Source organism: Musca domestica, unplaced genomic scaffold (genome assembly GCF_030504385.1).
Source record: "Musca domestica strain aabys unplaced genomic scaffold, Musca_domestica.polishedcontigs.V.1.1 1, whole genome shotgun sequence".
NCBI classification, from domain to species: domain Eukaryota; kingdom Metazoa; phylum Arthropoda; class Insecta; order Diptera; family Muscidae; genus Musca; species Musca domestica.
In genome coordinates this window covers 36,734,070-36,757,248 of record NW_026712114.1, presented here as the reverse complement: position 1 = coordinate 36,757,248, position 23,179 = coordinate 36,734,070, and the positions used below count along the sequence as shown (strand labels likewise).

Sequence of the window (23,179 nt, the reverse complement as noted above, 5' to 3'; positions counted from 1 at the left end):
CAGATGAAATTTTGCACAGATCATTTGTTTGGCCCAAGGACGAACCCTATTGAAATTGGAGATAATCGGTCAAAATTTAGATATAGCTCCCATATATATCTTCGTCCGATTTGCCTTTTATTGTGCACCAAACGTGTAATATCAGTCCGAATAGTATGGAATTTTCCACGTACGATCAGATTGGACCTATGTCTAGTACGCCAAATTTGATCGAGATCGGTTCAGATATAGCTATAGCTCCCATATATATTGTTCATCCGATTTGTTATTTTTGTCCTCCGCAGCCGTAATATGCACTCTGTAACAACAATATTTAGGGAAATATATCAAATACATCTCAGAAATACATTTGCTAAATTTTATCGAGGTCGGTTCAGATTTGGATATATCTCCCATATATAACTTCGTCCGATTTAATTTTATTTACATAATAATTATTTGCCTAATTGGATGAAATTTGGCAATTACAACCGAATTGAGTCTAGAAGCTTGTGTGTTAAATTTGGTGAAGATCGGTTCAGTTATAGCAATAGCTCCCATATATACTGTTCATCCGATTTGTCATATTTGTTACCCACAGCCGTAATATGCACTCCGTAACAACGATATTCAAGGAAATATATCAAATACAGCTCAGAAATATCTTTGCCAAATTTTATCGAGGTCGGTTCCGATTTGGATATAGCTCCCATATATATGTTTATCCGATTTCAAATTAAATGGGTAATACAAGTCCGAATTTAAAAGATAAAAATGCTTCGGCATATTTAGCCTTTTGAACTTTAAATTATAATTATAATCATAGCGTGTATGATTGAATTCCCCCATAAAAACTTTAAATTGTTTTGCGCAGCTCTACTAAATTAGGAAAGTGGTGTAGGGTATCATAAAGTCGGCCCCGACCGACTTTAAGACTTTCTTTACTGGGTTTTTCTGGAAAATTCTCACCAAAATGGTTTTGTACGCTTGTAAACAATATAATGAGCTGTCACTGGAATAATTTTAACAGCTGTCGGACAAGTCGCTTACAAACGACAGCAGTCTAAAGTTGGTTGCAATTTTTTCATCTCACCCTGTATATACTTTGTATCTCACCCTATACCCTCCATAAAATGGTGGAGAATATAAAAAATTGGCTAGATTTTGCAGTCGCCTTGCAGTTTTCAACTAGGGACAAATATATGGAATTTGTTTTGTGTAAAAAAAAAAAAAAACCAAAATAGGTGAAATCACAAATACATGAATTTGAAATTTCTATTCTTTCCGAAACAGCTAATTAAGTATTTGACGTAGTAGGAACATCTGCTTCGTAAAATACCGATGCTTTTTTAGAGATTGTTTGTTTTTGGAAAATATAGGTTCCAAAAGAGATTTGCTTTTATTACGTAGTAGATATGGGGATGTTTCTTTGGGGAATCTTCATTTTAGTCAAAGCGGATTCAGATCTGCAGAAACTTTACCGCAAATTGTAGTGTTGTAGGGTTTCAAATTGCCGACCCGCCCGACTACAGTCTTTGCTTAGTTGTTTCCAAGTACGTTTGCGAAAAATTAAAACAAATTGGTTGCAATTTTTTAAATAAATTAAGGTATTAAATCTAAAATAATTCTTTATAAATTAAGGATACTTCATGGTTGGTTGTGAGATCACATGGTTTGGTTAAGAACTGATCACGTTCTCTGACCCAAATGTTGGCAACTGAAAAAAATAATAAAATATTATAATTTTTACATTCTTTAAACTTGTATCATGAAATTCGAACTTACTCCATTTGGAACCCTTTAAAACTGGACAAGCACCATGATTAGAGCGATAATCCTCGTCGCCGGAGGCATGTAAGTTATACCAAAAGAGCAAAGAACCCTTGCGCGGTTTCACCAACAGTTTGAGGAAAGTAAAACCAGTGCCACCGCCTTCTTCAACATCAGATAGCTGGAAGTAAAGGGGAACTCGATTGTTATCAAAAAAATTGAAAAATGGCAAATTTTACATACATAAAACATGGCAGTTGTGATGCGATTACCATCTTCGGGAGTAAACCAAGAAGATTCCTTTAAAAAAGATAATCAAGATTTTATTTCATGGTTTCCATGACCTCTTCATTCCAATATATATTTACGGTGAAAAAATCAAAATGCGGTCCATAATGACCACCCAATCCATAGTTGACAATTTGCATATCCTCGGCATTGGTATAATCCAATCCAGATATATCCTGGACATGTTGCAACATTCGTCCAAATACTTCATCTGCATAGTATTTCATCCATGCCGTATGGCTGGTCCGTGTTTCAGAATCTTCATGTTCATCGGTCTCTAAATTGAAAACTTTTGATCTCTCCATATGGGGCTTAGCAATACTTTTAACGGTCTTGATTTCTTCATCTGTGAGCACATCATAAACCTGAATAATATATGGATCCAGTGAAAGCTGTTCCACCTTGTATGGTTGCAGAAGACGATATGGATGATTGTTGGTAAAATATTTACAAAAGAGCGCTTTTTGCTCAGGCCTAAAGTCGTCCTCATAATCACCACGACAGATACTTTCGAATTGTTTAAATTCTCTGGTTTTCTGAAATGAAACGAATTATTTCAAATATGGATTATATATTTAAAATATTTTCTTCCTTTAAGCAATAGCCCGCTACTTTGGGAAAATGGAAAATATTTTTACATGTCTAAACATACGTTCGATGTTAGTTTTCAAATTGTTGGCAGTGTAACTTTATTACTAATATTTGTATAAACACCAGTTTAAAATATATAATAAAGTCCAGAAAGTCAGCCACTAAGGGTATATTAAGATTATAATTCCATATTTTAGAATCAAAAAGAGGACCATACAGGACGCCGTAAAAACGTAAAACACAATTAGTGTATAGAGCGAAGTTGTTATCATGATATTGGTGGATTTCTTTACCTATGGTGTTTTGTATTGGGATAAAGGTACAAAAGGAAACTTAACATACTAACCTATAAAGCTGAAATGAAATGATACGAACTAACACAGTTGAAATTTTTTGGAATACGAGCATACTAAAACGTTTTTGACTATTTGACTTGAGTACTTCAAGACAGTATTTAGAATTCCTGTTTATTATCCCTTATTATGGCTAGTTATACCATAGACAAATGAAAATATAGACAACGAAAAGTTAGTTTTTTTTTCCAGGTGGCTCTCATCATGTTTTGCATAGTCAACATGATGATTTACGCGTTCAAGCCACTCGACTTCGAAAACACATTTTATCGTTTTTCAAGAATTTCACTGGAATATTCCTATATTTTTCGATGTCATCACGTACTTTTCACATTTCTTTTATTATGAAATAATTTTCAACTGACAAATATTTTACAGTTTTTGTTATTTTTAACGTTTTGGAATTGAGTGACTTCCCACTCAAACCCCTGAAACGATATGAACGACATCTGCTGATTCGATTTTTTTCGAAGATAAACGGTGAGAGCATTTCATTGTCTATATTTTCATTTGTCTATGGTTATACCCTCAGCCATATGGCTAGAGAGGGCATGTATCATTTGATACGGCCAAAACGTGCCTAATCGAAATGGCGATCTTAGACCCTAGGTCTCTTTGGACCAAATCCGTTTCAGAACATTTGGAGTAGATCTAGCTATGTCCGTCCGTCCGCTTGTCTGGCTGGCTGCTGCGCACGATAACTATCGAAGGGAGTATCCGATTTAATACAAACTTGGTACATCGTAATATTTTTGTCAAATTTAGATCGAGTTCGGAGATGGGCAATATCCTTCTGGTACCTCCCCCACAAAAAGTCGAAATTTTCGAAAAATATATTTTTTTTGCACAGAAGGGAAACTTTACAAATCCTAATATTGACGTCAGTTCTAAGTCAGGCGCAAAAAATGGATAATATCGGTCCACTTCATGATGTGTCTCCCCCACAAAGGGTCAAAATTTCAAACGTGCCTAATCGAAATGGCGATATTAGACCCTAGGTCTCTTTGGACCAAATCCGTTTCGGGACATTTGGAGTAGATATAGCTATCCGACCGTCCGCTTGTCTGGCTGGTTGCTGTACACGATAACTATCGAATGGAGTATCCGATTTAATTCAAACTTAGTACATCGTAATATTTTTGTCAAACTTAGATCGAGTTCGGAGATAAGCAATATCGTTCCACTCCTTCTGGTACCTCCCCCACAAAAAGTCAAAATTTTCGAAAAATATATTTTTTGCACAGAAGGGAAACTTTACAAATCCTAATATTTACGTCAGTTCCAAGTCAGGCGCAAAAAATGGATAATATCGGTCCACTTCATGATGTCTCTCCCACAAAGGGTCAACAAAGGGTGATTTAAGAGTCAGATTGTCTTCAAATTTTACACCTCCTAATATTTTTATAAACCCAAGATCTGGTGTTAAGATGGAATATATCGGTCCACTCCTTTTGCTACCTCACCTACAAAAGGTCGAAATTTTTTAATACCCATTAAGCTCATAAGATGCGAAATTAACATCCGATTCCATTTAGACTTGGCATATCTGAATATTTCTATCAACGCAGGACCTGTTATAAAAACGGTAGGGATCTGACACAAAGGGTTATAGTTTTGAATAACTAAAACATTTATAAAATACGAAATAAGCATCAGGTTCTCTTTATATGTATTTCACACATCCCATTATTTCTACTAACAAAACATCTGTTTTGAAGATGCGACATATCGGTCTACTCCTTCTGGTACCTCCCCCACAAAGGCTCAACATTTTTAATATCCATGAAACTCATTAGAAGCTAAATTAACATCCGATTACATTCCAGACTTGGTACATCTCAATATTTCAATGAAAACAAGATGTATTATAAAGATGGTAGAGATCGGGCCATTTCCTTCGCTACCTGCCCCATATTTGGTTCAAATTTTGAACAACAAAACGCTCAAAGAAACGAAATAAACTTTAAACTCTCTTCAAATTTCACACAGTTTTGCTAATACAAGATCTGTTGTGTAAATGATATATTTTTGCGAACCCCTTCTGGTACCTCACCCACAAAGGGTCATATCCGTCATAACTTGCGAAAAAAGTCAGCGATTCTTTGCATCTTCCTATATATAAATATATCTCTCTTAACTAGAGACCTGAGATGTATGAAATAATGTTTGATTTTCTTGTAATTTCGCCCATACCAATATTTTTATCTGTGTTAGATGAACATTGGCTGAGGGTATACGTCTATCGGCAGAACCGATTGATACTTTTTAACTTGTTTTCCAATCAAAAAGTGTACAATTGTTACTTGTAAAATACTAACCCGCATTTGTCTTTATCCTCCTTATTAGTTTTTACACTCTCCACCATACATAATATGGAGGGTATATTAAGTTCGTCATTCCGTTTGTAACTCAATGAAATAATCATTTAGCGTAAAATTCAAAGACGATTTAGCCCTGTCCGTCAGTTTGTCCGTCTGTTGTTATCACACAACAGTCTAAACGGATTGAGATAGGAAGCTAAAATTTTGCACAGATCGCTCTTTTGTCTGCAGGCTGGTCAAGTTTGAACATGGGCTATATCGGTCCACGATATGGTATAGCCCCCATATAACGGTACCCCCCGATATTCGGTATTTTGATGATGTTAGCCACATTTATCAATGGAATTGTCTGAAATTCCACAAAAGGAGTCCCTAGGGGGTACTTTATACCTTGGAAGAGAATTATCTATATAGGTCCACGATATCGTATACCCCCGCATATAACGGTACCCTCCGATATTCGGTATTTTGATGATTTTAGCCACATATCGGAATTGTCTGAAAATCCACACGAGGAGTACCTTGTGGGTACTTTATACCTCGGAAGAGAATTTTCTATATAGGTTCACGATATCGTATAGCCCCCATATAACGGTACCCTCCGATATTCGGCATTTTGATGATTTTAGCCAAATTTTTCAACGGAATTGTTTGATAATCCACACAAGGAGTTCCTTGTGGGTAGATTACCCCTTGGAAGAGAATTATCAATATAGGTCCACGATATCGTATACCCCCGCATATAACGGTACCATCCGATATACGGTATTTTGAGTATTTTAGCAAATCTTTTCAACGGAATTGTCCGAAAAATCCACACAAGGAGTACCTTGTGGGTACTTTATACCTCGGAGGAGAATTTTCTATATAGGTCTACGATATCGTATAGCCCCCATATAACGGTACCCTCCGATATTCGGAATTTTAATGATTTTAGCCACATTTTTCAACGGAAATATCTGATAATCCACACAAGGAGTTCCTTGTGGGTACTTTATCCCTTGGAAGAGTATTATCTATATAGGTCCACTATATCGTATAGCCCCCATATAATGGTACCCCCCGATATTCGGTATTTTTATGATTTTACCCACATTTTTCACCGGAGTTGTCTAAAAATCCACACAAGGAGTACCTTGTGGGTACTTTATACCTCGGAGGAGAATTTTCTATATAGGTCCACGATATCGTATAGCCCCCATATAACGGTACCCTCCGATAAACGGTATTTTGATGATTTTAACCACATTTTTCAACGAAATTGTCTGATAATCCACACAAGGAGTCGTATAGCCCCCATACAACGGTACCCTCCGATATGCGGTATTTACCTCGGAAGAGAATTATCTATATAGGTCCACAATATCGTATATCCCCCCATATATCGGCACCTTCCGATATTAGATATATTTAATGGATTTTATTTTTTGAAAATTTTCTAATTCGTTCCAAATGGTGGAGGGTATTCAAAGTTCGGCCCGGCCGAACATACTGCTTTTTAACTTGTAACGATATAAATTCTGTCGAATTGCCAATACCGACATCTGCAATATTATACTTACATAATATTCACTCTCAATAACAGGTTTTTCCAAAGGCACCTCATCAGCAGCTGTTTTCATTTTATGCTCCAATTCAACTCGTTTTTCCCGAATATGTTCACGCTGAGGATTCCTTTCCAAGATATAATCTAATAGGTCCAATGCTGATTCATATTCACCTGATGGAAAAAAATAAATTTTATTAATTTTAATATTATTTTGAAAACGTTTCTACGTTTTCAAAAAAAAAAAGACCAAATTTCTTACCCATGGTACGATAATATTCCACCAAATTTTCCATAAAGTCCAGAAAACCATCCATTTCGCTGAGATATGCGTCGGCTTGTAGTATTTTTGTTGTTTGCTTAAACCACGGTATCGTATGATTATAATCTTTCATAGCATATAAATATTCACCAATCGCATAACAATCTTGCCACGTCATGCCAGAACTATTTTTTGTTTAATAAATTATTAAAAATTAAAAACACATGTAAGCCACATATGTATGTGTATGTGTCATGTATGTAGATGTCTAACATACCCATATTTATTTCCATTGAGGATACCACTGGCCACTTGTTCGACATCTAATCTATATGTCTCCTGCAGGCGTACCAGCGCCATTGTTGATCCGGTCATATCAATTTGTGTGGGAAAACTTAAGTTTTGTTTGAGTGTCTCAAAGTTGCCGAGAAAGTCTAGAAAACCAAAATGACAATGTTACGGATGATGTTGATGATGTTGATAAGAAAAATGATGTTTGTCGGTGTGCCGAAATGCACAGTGGGGTGAAAAGATATCATTGAAAATGTATTAATCGTAACATTTATCTAAATTGTTTATAAAAGTAATATAGTGATGACGGTTAAAGCTTGAATTTTAAAATTTTGTATGTTAAATTGTACCAAATAGTACCTAAAAGTTGTAAGTGCACAACTGTGGAAATTTGCTAATTGGCTTCATCCCTAATAATGATAAAATGAAACACACAGAAAAGTATTGAACATTCGTATTAAATGTTCGAAAATTACCAAAAGGTAATAAATATTGTGCATTAGTGTGAGATTATCGAGCAGAGCTAGATATTTAAATATTTGCTTCCAGCCTACTTTCGATACATTCTGAAACTATAACAAGTTAAAAAGCAGTAAGTTCGGCCGGGCCGAACTTTTAATACCCTCCACCATTTTCAAAAAATAAAATCCTTAACAAATTCTGTTTAAATTTAAAAAATACCGAATATAGATGTTTTATTGGGGTCTATACGACGTGGACCTACATAGGCATTGTTTGTCATAAGCCATTACCATATTCAAATTCGAAAGCTTGAAATAAACGGTGAACGGTAAAATGTTCTGTCCATTACGAAGTTCAAATACGACATCTCAAATAATTTCGGTGGGTATTGTACCTAAACTCGTCAAAATACCGAATATAGGGAGGTACTGATATATGGGGCCTATACGAAAACCTGGACCTGCACAGACAATTTTCTGTCACAGACTGTAGATCCCATTACGTATTCTAAATACGTAATTTGAAACAATTCCGGTGAACAATGACGATAAAATCATCCAAATACCGAATATTGGGAGGTACCGTTATATGGGGGCTATACGAAGACGTGGGCCTGCATAGACAATTTTCTGTCGTAGGCTGTAGAATCCATTATGAACTTTAAATACCAAATTTGAAACAATTCCGGTTAATAATGTCGCTAAAATCATCAAAATACCGAATATCGGGAAGTACCGTTATATGGTGGATATATGAAGACGTAGACCTGCACAGACAATTTTCTGTCTTAGGCTGTAATATCCCTTTGGAACTTCAAATATTAAATTTGAAACAATTCTGGTGAATAATGTCGCTAAAATCATCAAAATACCGAATATCGGGAAGTACCGTTATATGGGGGATATATGAAGACGTAGACCTGCACAGACAATTTTCTGTCTTAGGCTGTAATATCCCTTTGGAACTTCAAATATTAAATTTGAAACAATTCTGGTGAATAATGTCACTAAAATCCTCAAAAAACCGAATAGCAGGTGGTACCGTTATATGGGGGCTATATGAAGACGTGGACCTGCACAGACAATTTTCTGTCTAAGGCTGTAGTATCCATTTCGAACTTCAAACACCAAATTTGAAACAATTCCGGTTAATAATGTCGCTAAAATCATCAAAATACCGAATCTCGGGAGGTACCGTTATATGGGGGCTATAAGGGGCGTGGACCTATATGGCCCATTTACGAACTTAACCTGCCTACTGGAAAAATAAACATGTTTGCCAAATTTTAGCCTTCTATCTCAATTCGTTCGAAAGATAGCGTTATTACAACAGACAGACGGACAGTCAGACATCGCTAAATCGACTTAGAATTTTACGCTGATTAAGAATATATATACTTTGTTGGGTCTGACGTGAGTATTTCGAGGAGTTACAAACGGAATGACAAAGTTAATATACCCTCCATAGTATGGTGGAGGGTATAAAAATGTTTGTAGCTTTAAATATGTTACTATTATTCTATTGCGATTGGAAAGATATAAATCGTATGCGTGGCTGTGTCTTTGTCAAAGAAATTGCTCCATATGCTGTCAAATTGTTACCAAAGGGCGTGACGTACCTACTTATTTGGCAGAGATATTTTTCTCTTTAGATAAAATCGGTTGAAGCATATATTTGGAAGCTATAGCTATATCTGAATCACTTAGGTCCAAACTTGGCAGAATTTATGTGGAAAATATGGCTTTGAGGGTTTTATAGTAAAATTGGTTGAAATACATATACGGGATGAGATGAAAAAACTGCAACCAACTTCAGACTGCTGTTATTTCTAAACCACTAGTTCGACTTGTGAGCACGCAAACATTTTGGTCGCAGACTTTGGACATTCCAACAGGACTCAGCACCACCGCACTCAGCACGCACCGCCCAAGAATGGTTACAAAATCATGTTCCTCGCTTAATTTCCAGCACACAATGGCCACCAAAATCTCCGGATACCAATCCGACTATTTTGTCTTGAGTATTTTGGAAAGCAAGGTTGGCACTAAAACACACCAAAGTGTCGATCACCTCAAGCAAGCGCTTTACCGGGAATGACCATTCGGGCAGCGTGTGATGGTTTTATTGACTGTTTGAAGGCCATAATTCGGGCAAAAGGTGACCAATTCGAACAAATCTAAACTTATTATAAAACTTGATGCTATTTCGGACATTTTTTGCTTTAATTCAATAAAATTTAAAAGTTATGGCGTTTGACTTTGTTGCAGTTTCTTTATCTCACCCTGTATCTGTCTAAGAAATATTATTGTTCTAAGTAAATAAATTTCGAATCGGACAAAGATATATATGAAAGCTATATATCTAAATCTGAACTGATCTCCACAAAAATTGGCAGAAGTATTTTAACGCTGTATCTGAAATATTGGACAAAATGTCATAGTTATGAGTTCATATTTAGGCTTTTGGACTCAAATCGAAACGGACGAAGTGTATTTATGGGAGCTAGTTGTAGCCCCATTGTATCACCCCATTGAGGATCGTAACTAGGCAATCGGAAACGGCTGAAACTAGAATCTTGAAATTTTGCACGAAGGTCAGTCTTGGTGCGAAGGTTTGTGATTGATAGTCGTACTAAAAGGCTACGAAAAGTACTAAAAATTAAATACTTTGTATTGGACAAATTGAATGAGCTGAAATTTGGAAGGAGAGTCACTGATAGAGTACATGATAGATGTATCAAAGGGTTTTTGGAAATCCGAACTGTAAGGTTACGAAAATATCTAAAACGGTACTGAACTTCTAAAATTGCACTATTTGGTATTATGTGAAGTGATAGAGGTAAAAACTTAAAATCTGGTATAAGAATAAAGGTTGGAAAGAAAGTTCAATATATGAAGGTGGTTTTCGAAATGGGTACGAAGGATGCTAACTGTACTAAATGGTATCAAATTTGGAACAATTAGGTTTTGGGTGAACGGACGAAGATGAAACTTCGAATTTTTGGTATTTGGGTCCTTGTTGGTAGTAGGCTGTGGTAAAGAGGTGGTTTTGGAAATGTGTACAACTAGTACCACTACATAGTACTATATTTGGTACTACTTGATATTGGGTGAACAGATAGTGCTTGAAATCTGAAATTTGGTATTAGGGTCATGTGGACATATGGACATATGGAGGTGATTTCAGACATGTTTACAATAATATTGAATTTTACTATTTTTGGTATTGGGTGATATCCGATGATATTTGGGGTTTGGAAATACATACTATAATTGTTCAAAAAGAAAATGGTACTAAATTTGGTATTGGATAAAGGGATATAGCTGGAATCCTCAAGTTTAACATTGAGGTCTCTGTTGGTATCTGGAATTGATATATGGAGGTGGGATTAGAAATGTGTACTATAAATGTGTACTATACGAAAAGTACCCAATGGTACTCTATTTGGTATTGGGTGAAGGGATAGTGATAAAATTCTGAAATTTGATATATAGATTACATATGGTATCCGTGTCTGAGATTTGGCACTGGTTTGGAAATGCGTCCTATATTTTTACGAAAAGTACCAAATGGTACTAAATTTGGTAGTGGGTGAAGGGATAGTGATAAAATTCTGAAATTTGATATATAGATTACATATGGTATCCGTGTCTGAGATTTGACACTGGTTTGGAAAGGCGTCCTATATTTTTACGAAAAGTACTAAATGGTACTAAATTTGGTAGTGGGTGAAGACATAGCACTGGAATTTTCAAATTTGATATTAATGTGGTATTTGGAGTTGAGATATGGAGGTGGGTTTGGGAAATAGTACTATAATTGTACGAAAGGTGAAGAGATAAACTCTTGAAATTCGATATAGACGTCACTGATGGTGTCTGTTGCAAAGATATGGGCGTCGTTTTGGATATGTGTACAAAGATATGGGCGTCGTTTTGGATATAAATAGTACCAAATTTGGTATTGGATGCTGAAATAGAGCTGAAATTTTGAAAATTGATATTGAAGTCTATTTGTTGGTTTCTGGAATAAAGATATGGTTTTGGAAATGTGTACTAAAATTATACATAAAGTACTGAAATGAAATCCTGAAAGTTTAAATCCTAAAATTTGATATAGATGTCACTATTAATGACTGTGGTTTAGACATGAAGGTGGTTTTGGACGAAAAGTGTAAAATGCCATAAAATGAATCGTTGAGTGAAGGGATAGACCTGAAATTCTGAAAATTGACATTGAGGTCGGTGTGTAAGGTTTACACATGAACACGTTGAATTTTTTATTTCCTATTATTCTTTCCGAAAAATGAAAAATGTGGAAAATATACAGGGTTGTCCATATTCGACGGACCCATCTGGCAACGCCATAACTTTTGACAGAGATGTCACATCGCTTAATGACATACCGCGTTTGAAGCGTCAGTCCAAGCAGATTTTTACCATGAATCAATACACGCCACACGAAATAGTTGAAATTTACATTCAACAGAAGAAGGCAATTGTGAAAACTCAACATGCTTTTTAAACATTAAAAAATGTGAGAAGTGCGCCTTCTAACACAATTAAGTGTTTATACGAAAAATTTTCGACTGGTAAGGCTCTTTCTAATCCGAAGAGGACATATAAAAGTCGACCAAGGCGATCGGCCGAGAATATCGCTGCCGTACGAGCCAGTGTTGAGAGATCCCCAAGAACATCCCAAAAACGCCGTTCTCAGCAGTTGGGCATGGCTCGGTCCACTTTACAACGGATTATTCGCATTGATTTGCATTTGTTTCCGTACAAAATTCAATTGACGCAAAAAATGTTGCCTGCGGACAAGCCTCGTCGATTGGAATGGCCCCAAAGAGTCATGGGTCCGTCGAATATGGGCAACCCTGTACATAACATTAAAAATCTCACATATGCGCCTACTTCACATACAGAAATTATATACTATATGTTATTAATCCATTAATGCATCTCTCTCACTAGCATATCTTTTTTCAACTTTCCATATGTCACCCCATTGTACATGATTTGCATAACGGCAATTGAATGTAGTACATATGCATGGTACATACAGACATGTCGTATGTCATGCTGTTGTTAAAGAAAATATTCATTACATTTTGTTTACCACCTGGGCCACTTGGTCTGTTTACTTACCTGTACGTGTCGTGTCCATTGCAATGGTGTCTTCAAATGTGGGCCAATCGGTAAAGAGACGTTTTATCAGACGATATGAATTTATTGGATTGCTGAGGTAACCCTCAAGATCATTAGAGGCCATGCTGTGTTCTTGATGTATTATATTCATTTCACTGGGCGACAAACAAAAGAGAAATTTAAATATTTAATTAAAAATTGAATTATCCTAAAGTTTATTGCAAAATAATAATTTTGTCAATAGAGTATAGGGAACATTGGTAGAAAGTAAGCCAACAACACTCCGCAGCAGCAGCAGCAGTAGTAGAAAATGACAGATAAATTTAATTAATTCACCTTTATTGAGAAGTAATATAAAAAACATCTTTTGTCTTTTTTTCAATCTAGTTTTTCAACTAATTTAATTTGGCTCGATCGCTGCAAAAAGATAGCTATGGCAAATGTCATAAATTGTTCACTAGTTCTGTTAAGTTTCAATGCATTTCTAAGTTTTTTTTTTTTTTTCAATATTTGCATATTAATTTTATTGTTTTGTTTAGAAGCATTATGGCCGGCCGTAGACCAGTTAATTGTGTGAACGAGTGTTACTTCTTTTCTAATGCAAATATGTTTTTTGTATTATTGATGATATTGTGCATATTTTGAAAATATTTCCAAATACATTTTTAACACCATCTGAATTGAATGAGACATTTTTTGTCACGTTGTGAACATATCTTATCAACAATCCTCATTTGAGAAGGTAAAGCTATTCAAAGTGATTTTTTTATGGTTGATTACACTGTACAACACAAAAAATAATTGTGGGGAAAATTCGACAGATTACGAAAGTAGAGCTGAAAAAGAAGACATGTGTATCAACACTTTGAAAGTTTACACCGCAAAGTAACCTAAATAAACGGACAAGTTCCCTCTTCTAATAAGGGCCGTAACAAAATGTTTTCTGTAAATAGCGTTTCTACATTACAAGAACTCAAAACGTCAACATTTAGCGATAATAATAATATTTGAAATTGGAGCAATCCTTACAAGGCGAATATTCCAAACGCTATATCCTATATCGCTATATTGCGAAATATATGTAAAAATATAGGGGTGCAAATTTTGGGGTCAGTCCGTCTATCCATCTGTGGAAATCACTCTAGCTTCCGAACGAAGTAATTGATATTAATAAAATTTTACTCAAATGTATATTATATTTGCAGGACTTTTGGTATTGAAAATGGGCCATGTAGATCCACGTTTTGGTATTGTCCTCATATAACGGTACTTCCCGATATTCGGTATTTTGATTATTTTAGCAACATTATTCACCGAAATCGTTTCAAATTGGTTATTTAAGTTCGAAATGGATACCTCCCGATATTCGGTACTTTGTTGATTTTGGCGACATTATTCTCCGGAATTGTTACAAATTTCTTATTTAAAGTTCGTAATGGATACTACAGTCTAAGACAGAAAATTTTCTGTGCGGGTCCACGTCTTCGCATAGCCCCCATATAACGGTACCTCCCGATATTCGGTGTTTTATTGATTTTGGCCACATTATTCGCTGGAATTGTTTCAAATTTGGTATTTTAAGTTCGAAATGAATACTACAGCCTAAGGCAGAAAATTGTCTGTGCAGGTCCACGTCTTCGTATAGCTTTGATATAGCTTTGATGATTTTCGCGACATTATCCACCGGAATTGTTTCATATTTTGTATTCGAAGTTCGTAATGAATACTACAGCCTCTGACAGAAAATTGTCTGTGCAGATCCAGGTCCCATATAAAGGTACCTCCCGATATTTGGTAATTTGATGATACAGCGTAAGACAGAAAATTGTCTTCACAAGTCCACGTCTTCGTATAGCCCCAATATAACGGTACCTCCCGATATTTGGCATTTTGATGATTTTAGCCACAAAAAAGAGTTTCTTGCGAGTACTCTATCCCCTAGAAGAGTGGATATAGCCCCATATAATGGTAATTTTTCGATGGAATTGTCCTAATTTCCACAATAGGAGTTCCTTGTGAGTACATTCCCCCCTGGAAGAGAATTGTCTACATAGGTTCACGTTTTTGTAAATCACCCATAAAACAATACCCTCAGATATTCGGTGTTTTTATGATTTTTGCGACATTATTTACCACAATTGTTTCAAATGTCTTAATTTAAGTTTGTAATAGGCATTTCAACCTATGACGAAAAATTGTATATAGATTCAGGTCTTCGTATAGCCCTCATATAACAATATCTCCCGATATTCGAAATTTTGATGATTTTAGCAACATTATTAACGGTTTTTTTTTCAAATTTCGTATTTAAAATTTGCAATGGGTACTACAACCTATGAAGGAAAATTGTGTATGCGGGTCCATGTCTTTGTAAAGCCCAAATATAACGTTACCCCCCTTTATTTGGTATTTTGATGATATTAGCGACATTATTCACCGGAATTGTTTCAAATTTCGCATTTGAAGTTCGGAATCGTTGTCACAGCCTATAACTAATCGTTACTACAGCTTATGTCTTATGCAGGACCACGCCTTCGCATAGCCACCATATATCGGTTTTCATTTCAGGGGTACTTTTCGACGGATTTTTTTTTTTTTGAAATTTTTCAAATTTCTTTCAAATTGTGGATGGTATAAAAAGTTCGGCCCGGCCGAACTTAGCTCCTTGTTTACTTGTTATGAAGTAAATTATTTGAAATGTTGACCTTTTGTGGGGGAGATGGTGAAAAGAGTGGATCAATATTGCGCATCTCCAAGCTCAATCTAACTTTCATAATAATACTACGATATAACAAGTCTGGACTATAAGAGATGTCGTGCACACCAGACAGACATACACCGGTCCGACTCCAAATGTCTTGAAACGGATTTCGTCCATAGCGACCTTTTAGCCTATCCAATGATATTTGCACACTGGAGCCAAATGACAATTTTTAAGGGATGATGGCAATTATGAATTATGACATGGCACTAATAATCAAAATGACATAACATACTTTAATTTCACACAATATCCTTCCCAAGGATTATAATTACACTTCGAATCAATGGCAATAAATCATATTTTAACTACCCTTCGTTAGAGGCCATATAACTGCATATCGATATTGTTGAAATTAATTGCATTTGATTGCTGTTCCTTTCTATATTGGCTTTGTTTTTATTTTTTGTTTGTTAGCCTTTTCACCTTTGTTTCCCATTTTTTTCACACGTTTCAGTGTGAACTTTAAATTGATTTCCTTTTTATGGCTGAACGACGACCAATCAGCCACCAACTGAGTTGCAAGCAAATACCAAAGTGTTTTTTTGTAGTGTTGACTTTTAATAATTGCATTCACAATAATAGACACGACGATGATGATGATGGAAAATGAGAGGAATTATGGATGATTGCAAATGTCATATTTTTGTATTCGGTTGCAGGAAGTTTGTTCGTTTTTGTTCAGAAATGTCCTGCTGTATGGGAACAAAGTTATTGCTGAAATATTTGTTTTAATGACCTTAAGGAAAACAGCATTTGAGTTAATCTGCTTCGTATGTAAATGTATAGTTTATTTAATTATAAAAAAAATATATAAAATTGTATACTCTTGTAATTTTCAGACTATAAAAAAAATTATAATCTTAAGCAACAATCATACAGAAACTGTTATTTTATAATTATTTTTAATATTGAAACATTAGCGAAATATTTTTGTTTCTTTATTTCTTAATTGTTGCGTTTCATCCACTAACGTCTTGTGGGTTTTGAAATATAAACAAATAATATGATCTGGATTTGTATTCCGACCATTACGATCAATTAAACAAATTTGATTTACTGCTTACCATTCCAAAATACCGGTTTGGTATTAATGAAAATATACCGTTAAATATTATTGATTTAATTGGAATAAATTGTTGTTTTGAATTGCATAAATATGATTTAATTAAAGACACGAGTTGTCATACCATTACACTTTGGAACAGTGTGAAGATGTTTAAGAGTCACTGCTGTTTTAACAGCATTTTGAGATGTGTCAAATTATTTGTGGAAGATGGCTTACGTGTTATTAGCCACATTTCCCTGGCAGACAATTGGCTGTAGAAGTCCACCGTTAAGTTGACGATTATTGACGATATTGACGATTTTTGGCACACCATGAATTATTCCAAATTCGGAATTGGCAGAAAATTGCCCAAACAAATTCACGCCTTCGCCCCCCATATAACATTTAACATGATTTTAGATACATTTTTCAACAGAGTTATCTTATACATGGTCTTTGGAGTTATTTTGCAGATAACTGTCTATAAAGGTCCGTAAAGGTTTTCATATAGCTTCATCTAACCGTCTGTTCAAAATATTCTTTTTAACATTTTGCAAGTTCCTTCTAAATGATATATGGCATTAGAAGTTCGACCCGGCCGAACTTAACAATTATGTAGAATTATTTATATTTCATGCGATTATGGCTACGCAGGGTATATATCATTTCATACGGCCAAAATGTGGGTCGTTTTTAGACCCTAAGTCTCTTTTCTTTGGACGAAATCTGTTTCAAGACATTTAGAATCGATCGAAAATAATATTATTATAAAACTTAGATCAGAGATGACAATATTGGTTCCCACTAAAAGTCAGCATTATCAAAGAAAAAACCAGTAAAGAAAGTCTTAAAGTCGGGCGGGCCGACTTTATGATACTCTACACCACTTTGCTAATTTAGCAGAGCTCCGCATAACAATTAAACATTTTAATAGGAGAATTCAATCATACACGTATGAACAGTATATATGGGAGCTATAGCTATATCTGAACCGATCTTCACCAAATTTGACATACTAGCTTCTAGACTCAATTCGGTCGTAAGTGCCACATTTCATCCAATTTGGGCAAATATTAGACATTTGGTGCACAATCCAAGGTAAATCGGACGAAGTTATATGTGGGAGCTATATCCAAATCTGAACCGATCTCGATAAAATTTAGGAAAAGTATTTCTGAGCTGTATTTGATATATTTCCCCAAATATTGTTGTTGCAGAATGCATATTACGGCTGCGGAGGACAAAAATAACAAATCGGATGAACAATATATATGGGAGCTATAGCTATATCTGAACCGATCTCGATCAAATTTGGCATACTTATTTTCAGTCCAATCTGATCGTACGTGCAAAATTTCATACTATTCGGATTGATATTACACGTTTGGTGCACAATAAAAAGCAAATCGGACAAAGATATATATGGGAGCTATATCTAAATTTTGACCGATTATCCAATAGGGTTCATCCTTGGGCCAAACGAATGATTTGTGCAAAATTTCATCTGGATCGGGCAATAAATGCGAACTGTACTTTGTTTACAAAAATACATGGACAGGCGGACGGACGGACATGCATAAATCGACTCAGAATGTGATTCTATGCAGATCATCAAAAGGAACTATGGGTCTATCTCGTTTCATTTTGCCTGTTACAAACAAATGCACAAAGACATAATACCCTGACCACCTTGTGGTGTAGGGTATAATAAACCTCATGGAAAGAGAAATGATCGAATGATTTTCTTCGAACCAAACCTTTTTTTTGTATCACTGATAAGTCAGGTGCGAATATGAACAATATCAGGAAAAACGGACAATGTGAAAATTGTAAATAATCATAAGTCTTTAAAATGTAAACCAAATGCCCGATTGTCTACAAATTTCACTTCGAATAATGATATACATCCAGCAGCGTTAGATCTGGTGTGAATATTGGACTGATCGGAATACTCCTTCTAGTAACTCCCCCCATTCATAATATGCAAGTTAGTATATTGTAATGTTTTGTGCCAAAATGATATTAAATATAAACTAGATATAGATCTTCCTAACTCGATTGCTGATATTAAATTGTAATTCCGCCACAGGTCCCAATTACAGGATAAGATAAACAACTGCAACAAAGTCAAACGCCATAATCTGTACACTTTTTTAATGTTATTGAATGTAAGCAAAAAATGTCGGAAATAGAATCACATTTTAAAATAACTTAAGATTTGTTCGATTTGGTCACCTTTGGCACGAATTATGGCCTTAAAACGGTCAATGAAACCGTCTCACGCTGCCCGAATGTTGCTCTGCGGTACTTTGGCCCATTCCCGGTGAAGCGCTTGCCTGCGGTGATCAACACTTTGGTTTTTTTAGTGCCAACCTTGCTTCCCAAAATACTCCAGACACAATAGTCCAAAGGGATTGGTATACGGAGATTTTGGTGGCCATTGTGCGCTGGAAATGAAGCGAGGAACCTCATTTTGTAACCATTCTTGGGTGACGCGTGCTGAGTGCGATAGTGCTGAGTCCTGTTGGAATGTCCAAGATCTGCGGCCAAAATGTTTGCATGCCCAAGGCTTTAATATACCCTCCAGAATATTTTCGTGATAAAATTCGGCATTTATTCTGATGCCACGGTCAATTCATTCGAGCGGAGAGCGACCATCGGCTGTTATGGCGGCCCCCACCATCACCATGGCCGGCGCTTGAGTTCTGATGGTCAACCGAAGGTGCACATTTTCAGCCACAGTGTAAGTTCTTGCACTTTTTGGATTTTTAATGGCTTTACCCTTAGCTTATTTTTAATATTTGCCGAATGGAATATTGCGATGTGTTTGCTTCTTTACTTTTCGAACCAATACTGCTAATGTTGCTGTTTTCTTTTGTCCACTTCCTTGACGCCGGGCTACGCTACTAGTATCACAGTAACGAGCGATGGTACGAGACACAAAAGATTTATTCACATTTAAATGCTGGAATGCTCTAACCATAGCTACTTGTGGTTTTCCAGCCAAATATAAAGAAATCACACTATCACGCTTGAATTCCATCACGAATAATTTTTTTCTGGAAAATTCTCACCAAAATGCTACTGCACACTTGTAAACAATATAGGTAGCTGTCACTGGAATAATTGTAACGGCTGTCGGACGAGTGGCATAGAAATTGACAGCAGTCGGAAGTTAGTTGCCGTTTTTTCATTTCACCCTGTAATGCATTATCCAAAGTTAAAAAATAATTTGATAAAAAATTGTTTTTGAAACCATCAACGGTTTCATTATTTGGAGGAACCGTTACATGGTAGCTATACTAGATCGGTGTACTTATTGATAATTTTCACTTAGGCGAGAAATATTCATACAAAGACCCGTTACCTGGAGGCTATATTAAAATGTCCACATATTAAACAATCAGCAACCCGAGTTGATGGTATTCTTTACCAACTCCAATTACTAAGTTACATTACATTATTTGATAGCTATAAAATTTTATTCTGATCAAAAAAAAAAAAAAAACAAAATAAATAAATAAATATACTTTATGGGGTCATAAAACAGTTTAGCGTATCTAAGATACTTTAGTTTTCCAAAATAATCTGTCCATGACCATTAAATACCAGCATAGGGAGAAACAAGTAAAAAAAATACCGAAATTAGCCCTTATATTAAGGTCTATACATCAAAATACCGAATATGGGGAAGTACAGTTTTATGGGACTATACGAAGACGTGGACCTGCACAGGCGATTTTCTTTAATAGGCTGTTGTATCCATTACGAACCTAAAATATCAAATTTAAAACAATTCCGGTGAATAATGTCGCTTAAATCACTGAAAGTATGGTGGTAACATTATACGGGGGTTATACCAAAAGGTGGACCTACATTGCCCATTTTTAATATCAAAAGTTCTTAAGACATAATATACATTTGAGTAGAATTTTATCAAACTACTTTCGTTCGGAAGCTAGAGTGATTTCCACAGACGGACGGAAGGACATTGCTTAATCGACATAGAATTTTATGCTGATCAAGTATATATATATTACATTGGGGATAAACTTAATCCATCATAAACTTAATCCTCCATTCTCCATGGTAGAGGGTATAAAAGTATTAAATGTTGTATGATTCTATTGCATCAAGCTTTTTGAAGTCATCATCACAAAAATAAAGAAATTTAAGTTCCATATTTTTGGATGACAATTAGCTTGTTAGATCCATAAAAAGGCTTGCACTTATTTGCAGAAAAACTACTTTCCAAAAAAACCAAAAAAAAAAAATCAGTTTTTCGTATATTCGTCATCACCAAACCCCGCACAATAAAACTAATCGAGGAATTAAATGGGTCAACAAATTGACCTTCTAATTAACCGACAACAATGCATATTTCTCTAACATTTTTGTAACCAAAAATAATTTTTCATATTTATTCTAAAACCACAAAACAAAAGGTCAATTTAGTCATAATTTATGTCAATTTGAGTTTACATTAGCATCAATCAACCAAAACCACTTTGCAAACATGCGAACATCCGGTGCCATATACATATGTACATGTGTGAGCGTTTAACATTGACATGTAGTTCGTCCCTACCTTTGCAACATTTCAATGTGTTGGCTTAGCGTGTCGATGTAATTTTGCATTTCCGCTGTAAGTTGTAGTTCCGTTTTGAATAAATCCTCCAGCCCAGCAGTGGAAGTATAGAAATCTTTGGCCTGGCCATAATGCCACAACACTGTTGCACTAATTAAAAATGGAATAATTAATTTATTTAAATTTCCTAGCATCACAATTTTGCACTTTTCAAATGTTCACGGAAGGGGTTTCACGTTTCCGCCTATTTCGTCAGGGACCGGCGATCCTTTCTCGACCACGTTTGCAAGTCAACTAATTTGTTGTTAAGTTTCAATAATTTCAAATTTCAAGTTGTTTAATAAAAAACAACACAGAATTCTTCATACATATGCTCTTCACTTGAATTGTGAGTGAGTGCTGTTCTGTCGGGCAGTCGTTCGGTCTATCTGTCCATACAGCTTGATTTGATTTGCAAAGTCATTTTCATTTGACCGCTTATTTGATCATTTGGTAGAATAGTCCATTCGAATTTCACTAAAGCGTGATAGTTGAGAGTTTGCCGGATAAGCGTCTAGTCTATTTTCTTAGCTCAGAAGTGGGTATGTACGCATATCGCAATGGAACTTGTTTTTTTTTTTTTTGGTGTGTCTTATTTATGTTTTGTTTTATTGCTTAGTTTCCTGAGGCGTTATTCTCCACTGAATAGTGTTCACATTTTCAAAGAGATGCTTTCAAATGCTTCAATCAAATTTGCCATAAATTATGGCACAGTTCTAGCTTGAAGAGTGATTTTTCATCCGCACCCGCATCAGAAGGTGAACAACTTTTATTTTAGCATACCCATTTGGTTCTAGACTTTTTAATATTCTATTTAATTGTGTTCAGTCAAACGTCAGATAATACATTTTTTATGACATAATTTAAGATTTTTGAATGCGGCTGGAAATGCTCAACGGGTAATATGCTAGCAGAGTATTTTCGATTCAGTGGTTTATAAAATAGCAGACACTGATGACAAAAATAGCTAATGGCAACGAATTGAGGTATATGAAGTTTGTCATTATATTTGAAGATACTCAACACCTATTTTTATATCTTCCACTATAGTATGGAGGGTATACGGGTGAAATAAAAAAATTGCAACAAAGTCAAACGCCATAATCTTTACATTTTTTACCCTACACCACAAAGTGGTCAGGGTATTATGACTTTGTGCATTTGTTTGTAACAGGCAAAAGGAAACGAGATAGACCCATAGTTCCTTTTGATGATCTGCATAGAATCACATTCTGAGTCGATTTATGCATGCCCGTCCGTACAGATCGCATTTATTGCCCTATCCAGATGAAATTTAGCACAGATCATTTGCTTGGCCCAAGGACGAACCCTATTGAAATTGGAGATAATCGGTAAAAATGTAGATATAGCTCCTACATATATCTTCGTCCGATTTGCCTTTTATTGTGCACCAAACGTGTAATATCAGCCCGAATAGTATGGAATTATGCACATACAACCAAATTAGGCCTGAAAATAAGTATGCCAAATTTGATCGAAATCGGTTCAGATATAGCTATAGCTCCCATATATATTGTTCATCCGATTTGTTATTTTTGTCCTCCGCTGCAGTAATATGCACTCTGTAACAACAATTGATGGAGAAATGTAGCAAATACAGCTCAGAAATACATTTGCTAAATTTTATCGAGATCGGTTTGGATATAGCTCCCATATATAACTTCGTCCGATTTACCTTTTATTGTGCTCCAAACGTCTAATATTTGTCTAAA

The 23,179-nt window shown here is 35.4% G+C and overlaps 1 protein-coding gene across 1 annotated transcript; it reads right to left on the bottom strand.

The window, feature by feature from the left end:
* Positions 1 to 1,548: 1,548 nt before the first annotated feature.
* On the bottom strand, positions 1,549 to 21,632 carry LOC101900034 (prolyl 4-hydroxylase subunit alpha-1). Its single transcript, XM_011294327.3, has 9 exons — positions 21,408 to 21,632; positions 13,011 to 13,165; positions 7,388 to 7,544; positions 7,111 to 7,295; positions 6,865 to 7,022; positions 2,118 to 2,573; positions 1,993 to 2,049; positions 1,765 to 1,930; positions 1,549 to 1,696 (listed from the first exon to the last, which is right to left on the bottom strand). Exons 1-9 carry the CDS (start codon positions 21,599 to 21,601, stop codon positions 1,596 to 1,598), a joined length of 1,629 nt encoding a protein of 542 aa, XP_011292629.2. The 5' UTR covers positions 21,602 to 21,632; the 3' UTR covers positions 1,549 to 1,595.
* Positions 21,633 to 23,179: the final 1,547 nt, after the last annotated feature.

What these genes read in the sequence shown, in the direction of transcription:
- LOC101900034 (XM_011294327.3), bottom strand. Translation starts at nt 21,601, where the DNA reads ATGCTAGGAAATTTAAATAAATTAATTATTCCATTTTTAATTAGTGCA. An exon ending in CTCAATGGAAATAAATATGG is followed by an intron (nt 7,296 to 7,387) that starts GTATGTTAGACA and finishes AACAAAAAATAG; the next exon opens with TTCTGGCATGACGTGGCAAG. An exon ending in GGAATATTATCGTACCATGG is followed by an intron (nt 7,023 to 7,110) that starts GTAAGAAATTTG and finishes TTTTTCCATCAG; the next exon opens with GTGAATATGAATCAGCATTG.